Source organism: Anguilla rostrata, chromosome 10, assembly GCF_018555375.3.
Source record: "Anguilla rostrata isolate EN2019 chromosome 10, ASM1855537v3, whole genome shotgun sequence".
NCBI lineage: Eukaryota > Metazoa > Chordata > Actinopteri > Anguilliformes > Anguillidae > Anguilla > Anguilla rostrata.
In genome coordinates, this window is record NC_057942.1 from 22725447 (window position 1) to 22743058 (window position 17612).

Here is a 17612-nt window from a genome sequence, read left to right on the forward strand (position 1 = left end):
TGAAAACACTGCCTTTCTAAATTAATGTTAGCTAGCCCTATTTTCTACCTACACACACCTGTGAAGTCTACACCCCATTAAAACACTTAATTAAAAAACCTGACAAACACTTTTGTAAATAGCAGTAGGCTACATGGAAAAAAGTATGTCCACGCAAGAGCCCTTAACTGCATTTGTGACAAGGTGGCCAATAGAGACAGAGCGCAATGCATCATACTCTGAAAACCACGCCCACCGGAAGGGAAAACAATCGGCGCCACAAATTAATATGCAACCAAGGGCTGAAACGCTAACAAAATGCCTGTAGCTAGCTAAAAACATTAGATTTAAGTATGTCAAAGGATTATTTTAGCACTCTATGTCTACCTGCTTTCGCGCAGGCAGACTTTTATTTTGAACGATTTCCGATGAATCTGCCGTCTTACTGTGGCTCACGGTCGCTCAGTTCACGGTACTGTAAAGTCTTTGTGTTAATTTTCCCTTTTGGAGATTATGTTTTTCACTCTGCGTTTGGGTCCTACCTACCCGTTCCGTGACAATAACATGTCTAATTTTGCGTTTGGAATAGCGTTTTATAGCTGAGCGTAACCGAAAGTTTTCTCATCATTGCATTCACTCTGCGGTAGCAGTGAAAGACACTGCACCTGATGAAACGTTGTCAATGACTTTTCGTAATTTCTTGGAAAATACTAGTATTATTGAGGACTTCTGAACATAGCTACGCCGTTTGCTGATAGACCTAGCTGACATCGTTTTCTGGAGCAAGACAGAAGCGGATAGAACTGTATCATTGATTTACTGTCTCTGTCTCTATCTACTGAACACAGATAAGATTTCATCATTGGCTGCTATGTGAGTATTACTGACCAAAATATTTCAATTATATATGTTATTTTTTTTAATTGAGTGTCTTTCAATAGGTTAGTTGTATTTTATAATGAGCATATTTCACACTGCAATGTAAGCGTTCGTTGGTAGTTTAGTAGTTTTTGTGACGCATGCAACAGTGATCACTGTAGTAATGGGCACGGTCTTGTGTGCCCTAGAAAGGTTGCCGTAGTTCTATGCGCATGTCATGTGTGAGTTGTTGAATAAAGTATGGAGTTGCAAGCATGAAAGTCTCTGGTTGAGTAGCTTAAAAATCATACTTCTACATGGTGTCAGAATAGGTCACTTTTAATGCTTCCTGCCGTTATGGTCACCGAAACTTACGGTGGTTTAGTAAAATCAGTCTTCAATTGAATTTACGGCGTTGATAATGCCGTTCGGGTGTAATTACTAGGGCTGTGTCCGACTCAGAATTTTAGAATCGGATTCGGCAGTTCAATATGACGATTCGTTTTATGTATAAAGGTCTATAAGACTTTCTGGTAAGATAGTACATTGGCATGCATTTCAGTGCTTATTTAGACCATGTTAACATAGTCAAGCGCAGCAGAGTCATACGAACACTTTTTTGAGGTATTTCTGGTTAAACCTAGCTCTTATACAGTGACCACCATAATCCATTGGACAGTGACACATTTTTTATTATTTCGGTTCTGTACTCTAGCACTTTGAGTTTGAAAGGATACAATGACAATGAGGTTGAAGTGCAGACTGTCAGCTTTAATTTGAGGGTATTTTCATTCATATCGGATGAATCGTTTAGAAATGACAGCACCTTTTGTACATTGTCCCCCCATTTTAAGGTACTACAAGTATTTGTTGAATTGGCTTCACAGATTTGTTTTGTTAGGCAGGTGTATTCATTTGTGTCGTGAGTGAATGCAGAAGAGAGCTGTTGATGTCTAGTCTTGATTCTAGACTTTGCAATTGCCTTTGGAGATTGTTGTTGGGGTGTAACAACATGAGGAAGACAGCAGTGTCGATGCAAATTAAGCTGGCTGTCATAAGGCTCAGAAATGAAAATCAATCAATCAGGAACATTCCAAAAACCCTGGGCATGCCCAAGTCAACAGTTCATCATTAACAAGAAAAAAAAACAACTGGTGAACTAAATTATGTCAAAAGACCCGGTAGACCGAGGAAGAATACTCTCTATGGTGAAGAAAACCCCCCTGACAACAGTCCAACAGATCAAAAACACTGTCCTGGATGTAGGTGTAGATGTGTCAAAGTCTACCATACATAGAAGACTACACCAGCAGGACTACAGAGGGTACACTACAAGATGCAAACCACTGATAAGCCTGAAGAACAGAAAGGTGAGATTACAGTTTGCTAAAAAGCACCTAAAAGAACCCCAAGAGTTCTGGAACAAAGTCTTATGGAGAGATGAGACAAAGATTAACATGTACCAGAGTGATGAAAAGAGGAAAGTGTGGAGAAAAAAAGGAAATGCCCATGATCCAAAGCATACCACCTCATCCATGAAACATGGTGGAGGGGGTGTTATGACTTGGGCCTGTATAGCTGCCAGTGGAACGGGCTCACTTGTCTTCATCGATGATGTGACTGCAGACAGAAGTAGAACAATGAATTCTGAAGTCTACAAAAATATTTTATCTGATCAGATAAAACCAAATGCCTCCAAACTCATTGGACAGCACTTCATCATGCAACAAGACAATGACTCGAAACATACTGCTAGAGCAACGAAGGGGTTTTTGACGGCCGAGTCAATCACCGGATCTGAATCCAATTGAACATGCATTTTACATGCTGAAGAAGAGACTGAAGGTAAAAAGTCCCAGAAACAAGCAGGAACTGAAGATGGCTGCAGTACAGGCCTGGCAGAGCATCACCAGGGAAGATACCCAGCATCTGGTGATGTCTATGCATCGCAGACATTGCATGCAAAAGATATGCAACCAAATATTAAAAATGATTACTTTATTCTACATTATGTTAAACTGTCCAATATTTTTTGATGCCCGGAAATGGGGGGGACTATGTACAAAAGGTCCTATAATTTCTAAACGGTTCATCCGATATGTATGAAAATAGCCTCAAATTAAAGCTGACAGTCTGCACTTCAACCTCATTGTCATTGTATCCTTTCAAACTCAAAGTGCTAGAGTACAAAACCAAAATAACAAAAAATGTGTCACTGTCCAATGAATTATGGTGCTCACTGTAACTTCTTTATTTTGCTTTAAACATTAAAAATGAACAAACAAATGAAAATGTTTAAATAAATTCACGGCATTGTCTGCTTTGAAAAAACTGACATATCTTCTTCAACAGGATAGGGGCCTAGGTTACTTCTTTATTTCTCTATAAATATAAGAAGCCTAATATAGGCCTATACATCTAAACAAACATGTAAAAGAATAAATTAACAAATGAAGCAATTTAAGATTTGAATTATTTTAGCTGAAAATAATGTGTTTGTAAACAACAGTTTAAATAAACGGTATTGTCAGCCTTGAAATAACTGACGTCTCATCTTCAACGAGACTCTCTTTATTTCTCTTAAATACAAAAAAGTAATAGGCCTAGCCTATATAAATCTAAATAAACGTGTAAAATAATAAATTAACAAATTAAGATTAAACTTCTTTTAAATGAAAATAAATGCAAACGGTTTAAATAAATTCACGGCATTGTCCGGTTTGAAATAATAACTGACCTCTCGTCTTCAAAAGAGTATTATTTCACTTTAAACACAGCCTAAAAAATAACTAATAAATCTAAACAAGTGTAAGAGCCTAAACAAATTAAACACAAATTAGGATTAGCCTATAATTATTTAAGATGAGAAAGCAAACATTTGTATTCAGGCTTTTCCTACGCAACAAAATAAATAATAGAGGCCTTATAAAATGAATGATTTAAAGGGAGTGGTCTTACTTTCCCAAGTTATGCAGTGTTCTTCAGGTTTCGGCAAAAAATAAAGGAAAAAGAAAACAGAAATGGATCAAGTGCACGTGCCAGCGGAGAAAATTTCAACTGTGCAGAGGTGGAGAAGTGGTCCAACTGGCTTAAAAGATTTGACAGATATCGCAATGCTATGGAGAACAAAAAATGACATAAGCATAAATAAATAAATGCAGAAATAAATAATTAAATACATAAATAAATGAAAAATAAAAACATTTTGGTAACGAAAAAGGCTATTTCTGTATTTTTACATTTATTTATTTATTTATTTATTTATGCATTTCTACATTTATTTATTTATTTATGTATTTCTGCATTTATTTATTTCTGTGTCAGTATGTTAATAGAGTGGGTGGTCCTAACATCAGTCTGAAGCAGGATTGGTCAGCTGGGCGAACCAGATAGAAGCAAACGATTCCTATCAAATCTACATGGGATCGTTGAGCTGAATTAAATCCTCCATTAATCTTCCCAGACAAAACTGAAGGTAGTCATTCGGTGCATTGTTCTCAAAAATGTTAGCTAATGATCTTAAATCATTGGCAATGGTTCATACAAAACTTTCCATCAATAACACAGGGCTACATAAAACTAGCCAAGTGTCAACAACTTCAGTTTAGCTAAGTGGCTAGTAGCGAGCTAAAGGCAAAGCTCCCATGTACCAGCCAAGTCAAGGCAGTAGAATTAGATCCGATCACACCGCTGTAACCAATCCGGCTTTAGACTGAGGTAGGACCGTCTACCTTTATTAACATACGAGCACAGAAATACAGAAATAAATACATAAATAAATGTAGAAATAAATAAATAAATGTAGAAATGCATAAATAAATAAATGTAAAAATACAGAAATAGCCTTTTTCATTACCAAAATGTATTTATTTTTCATTTATTTATGTATTTAATTATTTATTTCTGCATTTATTTAAGTCATTTTTTGTTCTCCATAATCCGGCTGAGTATCTTAAAAATCATACTTCTACAATCATATGAGAGTTCAAACATTGCCAAAACGTGGTGGACTGTTGAAAACTGTTTTCATGTCGTCCCATCCCCATACAAGAAATCATTACATGATGTAGAGTACAGAAATACACACAAGAGTGAATTATTACACATTTAGGTACTGTACCACATTGTGTGACAGTTTTTTTTTTTTGCATTCTTTTTTAATCTGATATCAATGTTTCATCTTAAACCTTCATAAGGGGCTCATTTATATGCTTTATAATGGACAAAAAGCATTTGGAGAGATTTTGGATATGTTTCTGGACCCCTAGATATTTTAGACTAACTTGTAATTCTCACTTGAAAATGATGCAACAGTGAGTTTCTTGAGTCAAAACAGTTGATTTGTAGTGAATTTTGTGAATATGTTGTGATTTACAGCAATGCATAATTGAAACATTTTTGATAGATTTGGAGATTCAAGATTCAAGATTTCTTTATTTGTCATTCCTCAGTATTCTCATACATTGGAACGAAATGCCGTTTCTCCCAGCCCAACAGTACACAGATGCTTGGTACACTACTTCATTTTTGCTTCATAGATCTTTAGTAGTTCTACATATGCACCCTTAGATTATATGAACTTGTGGTCGAGAAGTTTTTGATCCACGACATGTATAGTTTAACCTTCTGTATATATGTGATCTCTCAGTATTTCATTGCAAATTACAAAAGAGCAAATTAATTTTAGATTTTTTTGCCTAGACAATTGCATTTGTGGCACTTTATTTTTTATGTATTGTAAATGGTACAAATGTCTTGATTCATTTAAGCCATTTGTCAAGTCTCTGTGGTGTGCACATCTGGAGTTATAAAGCTTTAAATAGGATACCCCCTAAATGGGCAAGGATTGGCCAGATTTGGCATGTACGCTAAGGGGTTAATGCTGTACTTTGTTCAGTATTTCAAAGAGGGTATCCCAGTATGCACAAGCCAGAATATAGATGGAATCTAGGTGTCTAAATGGATGGAAATCTAGGTTGTCATGTTTTGACATAAAGGACTAGGTTAGCTCAATTCAACCCTAATTCAGCTCAGGTTTTACTTCGATATTCAAACTTTCACATTGCAATCAAATCTACCTGTTTAACAGAACATCTAGATGGTGCAACATAATACAGTCTATATTTTTGGTGAAGGACCGATTAGATTTGGTTGAAATGTGATAGTTTTCTAGCCGGCTACGATTTAGGCAGGCTATATCAGGGTAAAACGTAAACGAATTTGAGGTAAATAGAGCTAACCTAGTGCATTTATGTGAAAACCTCTGTCAACCTAGATTTCTATCCCTTCAGATGTCTAGATCGTCTGTGTTTGGTCTTGTGCTCACTGGGAGACAAGTGATACTCATCCGTAGTCATGAAACGATACTGTGGAGTGTAATGTGGAGTTTGCATGTGAAATGATGATAATAGATTTCAGGAACATAAATGAGTTCCCACAAGGATTATACAATTGTGAAGCAATATTTTTAAAGTAATGAGTAAATAAGCTTGCGTGATGAACTAGTGATTTGCCTCAGCCTTAAGTGGGATCAAGGGCTCGCGTTACCAGCGAGCCACCAGTGAAGTAGCCACAGTGGCTGAAAATCTTTTTGGTTAAAAATATACACGTACATTTCGCATGTGTATGTGATGTTTTGATTGTAACCTTTGTTAATTATTTTAAGGTAGTTGAACCTCGTCATAGATTAGACATGAATATTTGTTGTAACTTAATACATTTCTTAATTTTCATTTGTTGTGAGTTGCACATTACACACAGGTTGATCCAAACAGTTTCTGCCTATCAACAAATTTGGTGATTTGATTGATAATTCATATCTTTGATAATAATTACCAAATAAAATCAAATAAATACATTTGACATGTTGGGTAAGTGAGGTGTTTTAACGGTTGATGCACTTGTGTTCAGAGTGCCGAACATCAAATGAAGGTGTTAACAGTTAAAATTTCTGGGTACGAAAAATTTAACATATTTCAATTAATCCTCACCTTGCTGACAGGTACTACTGTTATTTTCTGATATTCAAAGATTGCTGGGAAATATGTCTGCATTTGCTATTGCCCAATTTCAAGTGTTTATGTTTCACAACTGTTAGCTATAGTTTGGCCAGTCAAACTGTAAGGTCAGCTAGCTAGCTGAGGAAGAGAGCAAAAATTAAGTGTATCAAAATACTTTATAAACCTTATAAACACAAAAAGTGAATCTTCTGATTAGCAGCATTGGACAGGAGAGACCGAATGGGCTTGCTACAGCCTACTTTCTGTCAAGAGCACCAGGAGCTGAAATTGAAGGAGATTGCTGATAATTTCGTAAATGAAGGCCCGTCGGATGCCTGTCAATTGAGCGATTACATGAAGTGCTTGTCAAGCGGATTTTTTTTTTGTTGGGTTTCTGATGGTGCCAGACTGTTATAGTTTGAATTGGGCCACCGTGCAGCGTTTGTTTCAGCAATAGTTTATTTATGTAGCAAAGCACCAGTGCTAAACTGTAAACCTTGATCGTACTGTCAAAATTTTCAGATAACCGTAATCCATAAGCGTTTCTTAAAGAGTTAGTTCGCATTTTTACACCCAGGTCTGCTGAGCTACTCATCACAAATTATGTGATAATTTGGGGGCTCATGCTCTCCAAACTCGTGTACACACAGCCCACTCTGTTTTACGCTGAACAATGGCTGTGTAAATATTTGAATAAATAAATAACTGATGTCAGATCAAAATTAGTGTTTATTGAATGCAGTGCAATTTCCCGTTTTGGTTCTTACGTGTGTAAAAAGTGCAGAATCCTAGAGTCTAATATTAACCTCTAATATTCACAGGGCACACATACCATTCACTCACACCTATGGGCAATTTAAAGTCTCCAATCAGCCTACCTGCATGTCTTTGGACTAAGGAAACCGGAGTACCCAGAAGAAACCCACGCGGACACGGGGAGAACATGCAAACTCCACACAGAAAGGCCCCAAGCCAAGATGCAAACCCACAACCTTCTTGCTGTGAGGTGACAGTGCTACCCACTGCAGCATCATGCCACCCTGCCTCTACCCAATGTTTCCTAAATTATTTCAAGTAACTTGACCCAGTGTTTTTTCAGTCACCATCTGAACAGAATGTGATCATTCAAAGTATATGTGTAACATCAAAGTGTCAAATGGCAATCATTTTTAGGGGGAATAATGAGCAATTCAGCCGTTACACCTTTTTAAATGACTACACTATGTGCTTGAACTATAGTCTTCGTGATGCATACTCTTTGAATGACCACATTCTTAACAGATGGTGAATGAAAAAACACAGACAGAAGACAGTATACAGTAGTGTCCAGTGTGAGTAACTGATTTTACTGTTACCGTTAGTTTGTAATTAATTCATGTCTTAGCAACCACTCGGTCCGTGATCCATTCTGAGCGAGCCTCTCCCCACCCCCACAGTAGGCAAGTGGTTCCGACAGCTCATCACCTCGTTCATGAGTAATCTTCCAGCTGTGCACATACGTTGTCCTGTTTTGACATTCTAAATCTGGCAACCATAATCACTGCTCAACGATGAATTTGATGCATTTTGCTTGAGATCAGTGTAATTTTAGCTAAAGGACTTCACCACCAGCTAAAAATAGCCAGGAACCATAGCAAAGTTCCAGAAAGCACCTGTTTATGTTTGGCTACAATCCAATTACTGAGTTACCGACCACGTTTTTATTTATTTGTTAATTTTGGAAGTCCATTATCTATGTCCTATCTAGCTTTGATAACACAGAATAAACAAACACAGATGAATTGTACAAACCTTCTTGACTGTTACATTAGCCACCGACTTATGGTAAAGCTAGCTGGTAAGCTTGCAAGCAAGACTTTGAATATCAGTCCGTCAGAAGTTGTGGCTAGCCAGCTAAGTAATTACTTATGTTGAGTGCCACTACATGTTTGTATTTTTTGGAAAGCTAGTTAGCTACAACTAGTAGATAGCACAGTTCTTCTGTCTAGCAAGCTGGCAAGTTGTAGCTAGTCAGTTAGATAGACAGCTCCACAACAAGCTTGCCAAACATAATAGTTTATTCAGCTACCTAACCACAACTTCTGACTATAATTCAGTCTTGCTTATCCACCCAGGGGAGGTGACCATGAAAAAACCATCCTCCAACGTGAAACATTTTGGATAATCACCTCAATGAGGAGTTTGACATTAAACCTTTTTTTTTTTTATAACTCAGATGTGCTCTGCTTGGCACCTAGGGTAGTTATTTCGGGTTCCATATGGCCTACCAAAATTTGTGTATGATGAGACTTACCTGACTTAGCCTAATGTGTGGTTTAATGCAAGTCACTCTTTGTCTTCACCATTAGTGTGCCTGTTCTTTCTGGAGAATGTCCTTTATTATTTTTCATATGATGCCATTGAAAGCTTTTGTCATGAGATAATTTCAGTATGGACTGTCACTTAATTGTGATTTCCCTCTCATGATTATAATAAAATTAATGCCTTGTGAACATATTGTACTGTTTGTAATGTTTTGTCTAACATTGTTATTAGTATGTACGTACATTGTACAGATCTCTCACAAGATTGCCAATGCCAGATGTGTGCTTTGTCCCGCATGACTTTTTTTAATAGAGCCTGTAGTATGCTATATAAGCTGCACTCCTCCTATTCAAGCACTGATGCCTAATGAAGGTGTTTGTCACCAAAACATTGCATTGCAAATTCAATAAATTTGTCAGTGTGCAGGTATTTATTTCCTTTTTGGAGTGTATACCTTTTTTATCCCGCACCTGAACCCAACTTGGGCTGGATGGGCACACTAAAATATACATATATACATAAATTCCAAAGCTTTTCACCTTTGGCAGGTTTTCCTAATGTAGAGAGCAGTAACTTCCCTTTCATTCCATTATACAGATGTAGCCTTTTCCCATTTTTGTTTCGAATGCTGCTTGCACATCTAAAAATAAAAAAAAAGTGAAACATGAGAGATATAAAATTATTCATGTACTGGTTGCCATATCCAGTAATATATTCATTATTATTGACTTGGATGAATTAATAAAGTGCACAAAAAAGCAAGAAATATACTATATATAATAATTATACAACTAAATACAGATGTACACCATAAAAGGATATTCGGTGTTTCCCCATTGGGGCTTATATATATTGGTCACCTAAAACAAGGTAGCCCTCCACTCAGATCTGTGAATCTGAAACAGCTCCGCCTGCCTTGCTGAAACCCAGGACTGTAACGGTATTCACAGCAGGAACTGATTCTTGCTGCCATCATGCCATTCACGAAGAGTGAGATGCTAAAAGGAAAACCACAGCGCCTCCGAGACACAAACTGGAACTGCTCTGCAGAACATAATAACAAGAACATAGTTTTAGTATGGGTATTATGCATGCAATTAAAGACCTGTTTTTAGCCTTTGTGGATCACTCCAAATCATCTGATGCAGCTAAAAGCGAACTCCTGCAGTAAACCTGCTCAGCAAGGTTTGTGAACATTCTGTGCCAATTGCATGAGGAGATGATACCTGATGGGTTCTGAGTTTTTCTCCTCTGGAAGTAGTTAGGTCTGTGTGTATTGATCTCTGATTTAGTGTAGTGGGTGAAGCCTGGTCATTGGGGCCTGGGTTGTAAATGTATTGTTCAGAGGTCAGGGGCAGGGAGGGGACAGACCTCTGCCCTCTCTGAGGGGACATCGATACCATACGGTATCAGGAAACACAAATGGAATAGGTTGTTTATGTACAAAACAGATGTCATTAGGGAACAATGAGATCTGCCCTTGCAGATAGGATGGACATGCATACCCAGTCAAGGCAACAGAGTGCATTTAAACCAGGTTAGAGGACCAGTGCTTCGAAGGTTGCTGGACAGTGTGATTACAATAAATGTTTACTTTCTTCAGTAAAGTGTTTGTCTTGGTGAGTTCCTGCACCATCCTGACTTTGAATCCACGGAGAGAAGCTGGGTCCTAACATAGCCTATGTGAATAATAGGATTAAAGAGATTAGAGATTTCTTCAAAGTGCATGCTGGCATAAAGCAAATGTGTGTACCTATGCCAGTGCTCTTTAATATCTTCCTCCTATGTGTAACTATCCTACTGCACAAGGGGATAGAAAATGGGGGGTCACATGGATTTCGGACTGTTTAACATCAGGAGACTTAAAGTTGCCACAAAATGAACATCATATCCCTATGCTGGTGACTGGAATTGTGGCTTGTGACTGGAATAGGCCCTGCAGTCTATCCTTACAGCTGGTATACAGTCCTATAGCAGGTTGTAACTCTCAGTAAACACTGCAGAGTAATTTGCCAGTGGATGTCCAGTCCTCCATCAGCCATGCCCATCATCAACATTGATGAGCTACTCTCAGTAGTGTCTATGAGATTATCTTGGAAGTGTTTTTTCTGAGGAATGTAAGATAGACTATGGAATATGGAAACAGATAAGGCAAGCCTCAGCCATTATAAGAACCTTCAATTTATGAAGTTTTTTTTTTTAAACAGAGACCTGTACCTTCACACCAAAATAGCAATCTATCACAACACTCCTGTATAGCTGAAACATGACAACCTATAGCTGCCACAAGGCGTTTCACATCCAGTGCCTAGGGGCATTACGGGGATCACCTACTGTGACTGTGTGCACTGTGCTACCATGCAAAAAACCACCTGCAAAGCTGTGGAGGCCACCGTCAAATAGCACCATCTGCACTGACTCAACAATGCCATCAATAGGATGCCTCCTTTGAAGGTCCTGTATGGACAGCTACATCTGACATGACAATGTTCTGCAGAAAAAAATCACTTAAGGAGTGCCATCACTTAAATCACATGAAGCTGGAGGGCTCTGCCGTGATAAATTTGTATCTGCTCTCAGGTAGGATGGATGAGCTTGAAGAAGCAAGGAGTGCTCAAAGGCTACAGAAGTATCACAGAAGAAACATGACCATGGCTACTTCTGTTCAAACATGCCCAGACTACAATACCCTAACATTCCCAACACATGCTGCAATAGCCAAGCAGGCTCATAAAGTAGACTAAGAGTGCTCACTAATAAGCACAGAAGTGAAAGCCATCATTGGACATGATAAGCTATCAAAAAGCACAGACATAAAATTAAAAGTGGTCTCATCATTCTTACCTCCTGGATGCAGATACCCTCTGAAGACACAAATATTCTCTCCTCCGCAGATCTGCTGCAGCACCTTCATCTCATCATGGGACCTTTCCATAAGCCCTTGCCCCAGGTAAGTCATAGTCATTGTGACATTTGACTGTTTGCATGTCTTTTGGAGTCCTTTGCGATGCTCCTATGACAACAGGGAAAGACACCCTTGCTTTTGTGTAGCAGCATCTTTTGTGTGCTGCAATAGTTAAACTGCCAAGGACATTAGAAGCAGACCTGGTGTTAACTACCACTGGAGTTATAAAGCTTTAAATAGGGTACCCCCTAAATGGGCAAGGATTGGCAAGATTTGGCTTGTGCCTTAAGGGGCTAATTAATCTAATCTAAGTTAAAAAAGAATCTCCGATATCAAGAATTGGCATTTTAACTAGTTAAAAATCACATTTCTGATATCAGAAATACACATTATAACTAGTTACAATTTAATTTCTGATATCAAGAATCTGCATTCTGACTAGTTAAAACTGAATTTGTGATATCCTCTAGAAATGAATTAAAGCTAAAATGGCTTGCCATACACACGGCCTCTAGAAATCAATTAAAGCTAAAACGGCTTCCCATACACACGAAGGATAACAAATTACATTACAGAGGTGAGGACGTGCCATAGCTACCTAGCTATATAGTACGGAGGGCAAAATGGAGCTTTAGAATGTCGCCAGCAGCAGGGCCGGCCCGACCCAATAAAAAAGTAAACATTTTTTTTTAGGGCCCCGCGATTGGTTTGGGGCCCCCTCCCTCCAAGATAATTTTTTATTTTTACCAATCAATTAATCTAATAAACAGTACACACAACTGTAACAATGAAATGTAGTATGTTTCGTTTCGTATATTTTTCTAAATTTCTTAAACCTAATTTTGGAACTAGGAAGGAGGATTTTAAATTGTGGATGCTGCGCTGCGGATGAAGCGCGCAGCACACTTTAGCGTTAGATTAGCAAGTGCCAGTCGGTTATTTTCCGCAATAGTTTTGCAGCCATCTTGTAATTTAATAATATACTCGTGATTAATTTCGGCTGTCTTTATATGGCATACTTCCTAACAAACTTTTGCCATCATTTATTTATTTCAATTGTGTCCGTCCTTACCAGTGACGTCACTAGGGTTGGTGACACCCGGTGCGGTCGATCGTTGGCGTTACCCGATTTTGTTGGGGGGGGGGGGGGGTGGCAGATGTTGTCGACCGGGGGCGTGCTGGCAGGTGTGGACGCAAGGAATTGCGTGTTATGCATTCAAACGACAAAGCGCTTCTCGTCACATTATTGACTCAACGCTAATTGACTAAACCAGCAGCAAACTGCATTGGAGAAATTAGCTGTTTCAAACCGTCGCTACACAAAGCAGTGCACAAAAAATTTATTGGCAGGCATTTCGGTGTCACCCGGTGCGGTCCGCCCCCCCCCAATACGAACACAACTGTTTACCCGAAAATCCTTTCATTTTTCCCGGTTCAGTCCAATATTACTGAACAAGAAACAAATCTAACATTAATTTCATTTGCAGGACATCGCATATCTAATGCACTTAGCAACCAACTATTTTAATGTTCGCTGCATGTGAATTATGAATAAACACCGAGCATAGCCTAAAGTATGGATGGAATGGAACATTTCAAGTAGTTTTATTTTCATTATAATTCCTTTCAAACCAAAACACTAAAATTATATGTGGCAATGTCACACAAAGACTTTTTTATTATTCCTGTGTGTTTGCAAGAACGTTTTAATACTCAAGTTTGAAGTCAAGTAAAGTTTATTTGTATAGCACATTTTCATGCACAAGGCAACTCAAAGCGCTTTATATAAGACATAGAAAGACATGACATAAAAATGTTGTTAAAATAAATTAGAATTAAAAACAATCTTAATAAGTTAGAGAAAAAAGAACAATTAAAACAGTCTGTAAAGATTTAAATATATGCAACGCATATGCCATGCATTAATGTTTTTAGCTTAGTTTTAAAAGTGGTTAGGCATTTCTAATATCTTCTGGGAGTTTGTTCCAGCTGTGGGTAGCATAGTAACAGAAGGCTGCCTCTCGATGTTTTGTTTTAACTTATACTGCACATCTGCACCTGCTATTAATATTAATAATCACATTTTATTTTTATTTTGGTGAGAGAGTTGAGAGCAATGGTCACACACAGCATACTTTACGTCTCAGTATTAAATATTACTAAAATTTTCCGTATTTGGATGCCCCACTGGTGAAAGGGCATGAGATCCAGTTCAGTTGGACCCAATAATTGCCCTCTCATATAGGAGTTTGCCCTAAAACAAATAAAGAGGTTGCACTGTGCCAAATCTTCTATTGGTGCCAAATCTTGCTGGCTGGGGCTTGGGTGGTGGTTTTCAACTGAAACAGAGGGCTCCATATAGAATTTTTGTTTAGGCCCCCCAAAAAACTTGGGCCGGCCCTGGCCAGCAGTGTATGTGCGTGAGCTTAACAACACATTTCTCATAGAAAAGGTAGTTTGTAGCCTTTTTTAGTTCATTACAGTGGTGGTACAAGTGACAAGAAGTAAGTGGTGCTATGCTGTTAGCCTTTATTGATTGCCGTAAAAGGTTCATGTAAAGTAGCTAGCACAATCTGACAGCACTAACCCATAAAAATGTACGGTGAATGGTACTTGCTCAATCGAACGGTAAATGTGAAAAACATTTGATTACAGTCAGCGTCACCAAAATTTTCTGTCACACCCTCATTAAACGGCAAAATTCCCAGTAGAAGATTGAATTAAATCTTTTAATGTTATATATTTTCTGAAACGTTATTGGTTCCGCTTGGCCACAGTGCATGAAACTAGGCGATCTGAGCGTATAGTTTCTATGTAAATTACGTCAAAATGATTCAGCGTTGTTGTTTGCTACCTAAATTTCACAGCACAGCCATTGCCGTTATCATGATTGTAGCATGACGTGTCTATTTTCAACCAACTGCCATAAATGAGCGTGTAAAATCAACCAAAAAATATAGTTCGCCAAGTTGCGCCGTGGGTTTGGACGGTTTCGTGCTTGTTTAGTTTGCAATGAAATACTGAGAGATTGCATGTATACAGCAGGTTAAACTATACATGTCGTGGATCAAAAACGTCTTGACCACAAGTTCTTAAAATATAAGGGTGAATATGTAGAACTACTATAGATCTATGAAGCAAAAACTAAGTAGTGTACCCAGGGTCTCCAAATCTATCCAAAATGTCTGAAATATGCATTGCTGTAAATCACAACATATTCACATATTTCACTACAAATCAACTGTTTTGACTTAAGAAACTCACTGTTGCATCATTTTCAAGTGGGAATTACAAGCTTTCCGTCAGTACAATGGTCAAAAATATCCAGGGTTCCAGAAACATATCCAAAATCTCTCCAAAAATGAATAAAATGCTTTTTGTCCAATATAAAGCATATAAATGATCCCCTTATGAAGGTGTAAGATGAAACATTGATATCAGATTAAAAAATAATGCAAAAATATTGTCACACAATGCTGTACAGTACCTAAATGTGTAATAATTAACTCTTGTATGTATTTCTATACTCGGTACTGTCTTATTTTTTCTTGTATGGGGATGGGACGACATGAAAACAATTTTCAACCTTCCACCACATTTTGGCACGTTCCAACTCTCACGTCATCACTGTTGCATGCATCACAAAAACTACTAAATTACCAGCGAATGCTTACATTAACAGTGCGAAATATCCTCATTATAAAAATTCTCCTCATTAAAAAAATTTAAAGACACTCAATTAAAAAAATTACGTATATAACCGAAATATTTTGAGCAGTAATACTTACATAGCAATGATAAAATCTTATCTGTGTTCAGGAGATAGAGACAGAGACAGTAAATCAATGATACAGTTCTATACGCTTCCCTCTTGCTCCAGAAAACATCTGGGTCTATCAGCAAACATATGGCTTAGCTATGGTCAGAAGTCCTCGATAATAATAGTTTTTTTCGAAGAAATTATGAAAAATCTTTCACAAGGTTTTGTCAGGTGCAGTGTCTTTTACTGCTACCACAGAGTGAATACGTCAGTAAATGATGAGAAAACTTTTGGTTACGCTGAGATATAAAACGCTATTCCAAAAAGCAAAATTAGACATATTATACATTGTTAAAAAGCTTATACTCTCACCTACTGAATAAATGAATTGTCAATCAAGCCAGACTGTACTAAAAAGGGCGACAATGCCGTAAACAACATGTGGTATTATGCACAGCTATTTTGGAAGGTACCCAGGCATCACGAATGCACGTATATTTCACAAACAGATTGTCCAAGACAATATGACCACCCAGTCTCAAAAGGGACATCTCTATGCGTAAAACTGGTAAGGTTGTATATTTATTCAATATTTAGTCCCAGATATTGATTGTAGAATAACATGGTATATTTTTTGAAAACTTTTTCTTGTTTATTTCGTTATTCAGTGAGCAGCATTTTCACTGCTGTATTGGCATATCTTAGGGCTATTGTCGGGTTTATCTTGTTGCTATGACGGAATATGATTTTTGAGTGGTGAAAGAATATTCTTTTGAATGACCAGATAAACAATATTGTCCATTATGTCATGGGCGGGGGATGTAGTTGCAGATGAGACTGCAGGGAGGAGGTGCATGTAAATGAATGACCAGTGCGACAATGGTGGCGCTGCGAAACTCCGTATTCGGCATAGTTGTCGTGTATCATCTACTAATGAAACTGAAACAAAGCGTTTCTGTTTCTAACTTATACTTTGGTTGCAGTAGCACTGAATGTCTGAGATCAAAAGAAGGGTAAGAGTTGAGTGATTTAATATTTATCTTTTTATGTTAAACGAATGGCCTTCGGACACCAAATTTACACATCTTTGAATTAAATATTTAGGTATGTGTCCCACAGTCTGTTGCAATGCTTCTACGTTTTTTTTTTGTGATGTCAATGTACCATCACAAAGCGGAAAATGTATGTCTTTTATAAAGGACAAAAAGCAACTGAATAAAAGACAGCATTTCTCACTTGAAAATGATGCAGAATTGAGTTCCATGATTTTTTACTGCTACCACAGTAGTGAATGCGTAATTAAATGGTGAGAAAACTTTTGGTTACGCTGAGATATAAAACTCTATTCCAAAAAGCAAAATTAGACATGTTATACATCGTTAGAAAGCTTATACTCTCACCTACTGAATAAATGAATTGTCAGTCAAGCCAGACTGTACTAAAAAGGGCGACAATGTCATAAATGACACGTGTGGTATTACGCACAGCTATTTTGGAAGGTACCCAGGCATCACAAATACGCGTATTTACACTGTCTGGGTTAAAATTCTAATGACAAAAGTGTTTTTAAAATGTAGAAATTCATCCTAAAAATATAAATGAACACCCATGGCATAATTGTGTTAGTGTTTGCAAGAATATATAGAATAATGGGTGATATACTGTATCTAAAAAATATTTTACGACTTGAGTACAGTGAGCACCATAATTCATGGGACAGTGACACATTTTTTGTTATTTTGGTTCTGTACTCTAGCACTTTGAGTTTGAAAAGATAAAATGACAATGAGGTTGAAGTGCAGACTCT

General features: G+C 37.6%; 1 protein-coding gene across 6 annotated transcripts in view; it reads right to left on the bottom strand.

The window, feature by feature from the left end:
• Positions 1 to 17612, bottom strand: part of LOC135233739 (glutamate-rich protein 3-like) — a 155732-nt gene that overhangs the window by 89414 nt on the left and 48706 nt on the right. For 4 of the 6 annotated variants that reach the window (XM_064297564.1, XM_064297565.1, XM_064297563.1 and 1 more), the window contains exons 3-5: positions 11985 to 12153; positions 10001 to 10184; positions 9680 to 9780 (exon numbers count right to left, since the gene is read on the bottom strand). The exons of 1 other annotated variant lie outside the window; for it this stretch is intronic. In XM_064297564.1, coding sequence (XP_064153634.1) covers positions 9680 to 9780; positions 10001 to 10184; positions 11985 to 12153 — 454 coding nt within the window. Of the gene's footprint in view, positions 1 to 9679; positions 9781 to 10000; positions 10185 to 11984; positions 12154 to 17612 lie in introns of those variants that run through there. One more of the 6 variants, XM_064297566.1, reaches the window with a different exon arrangement.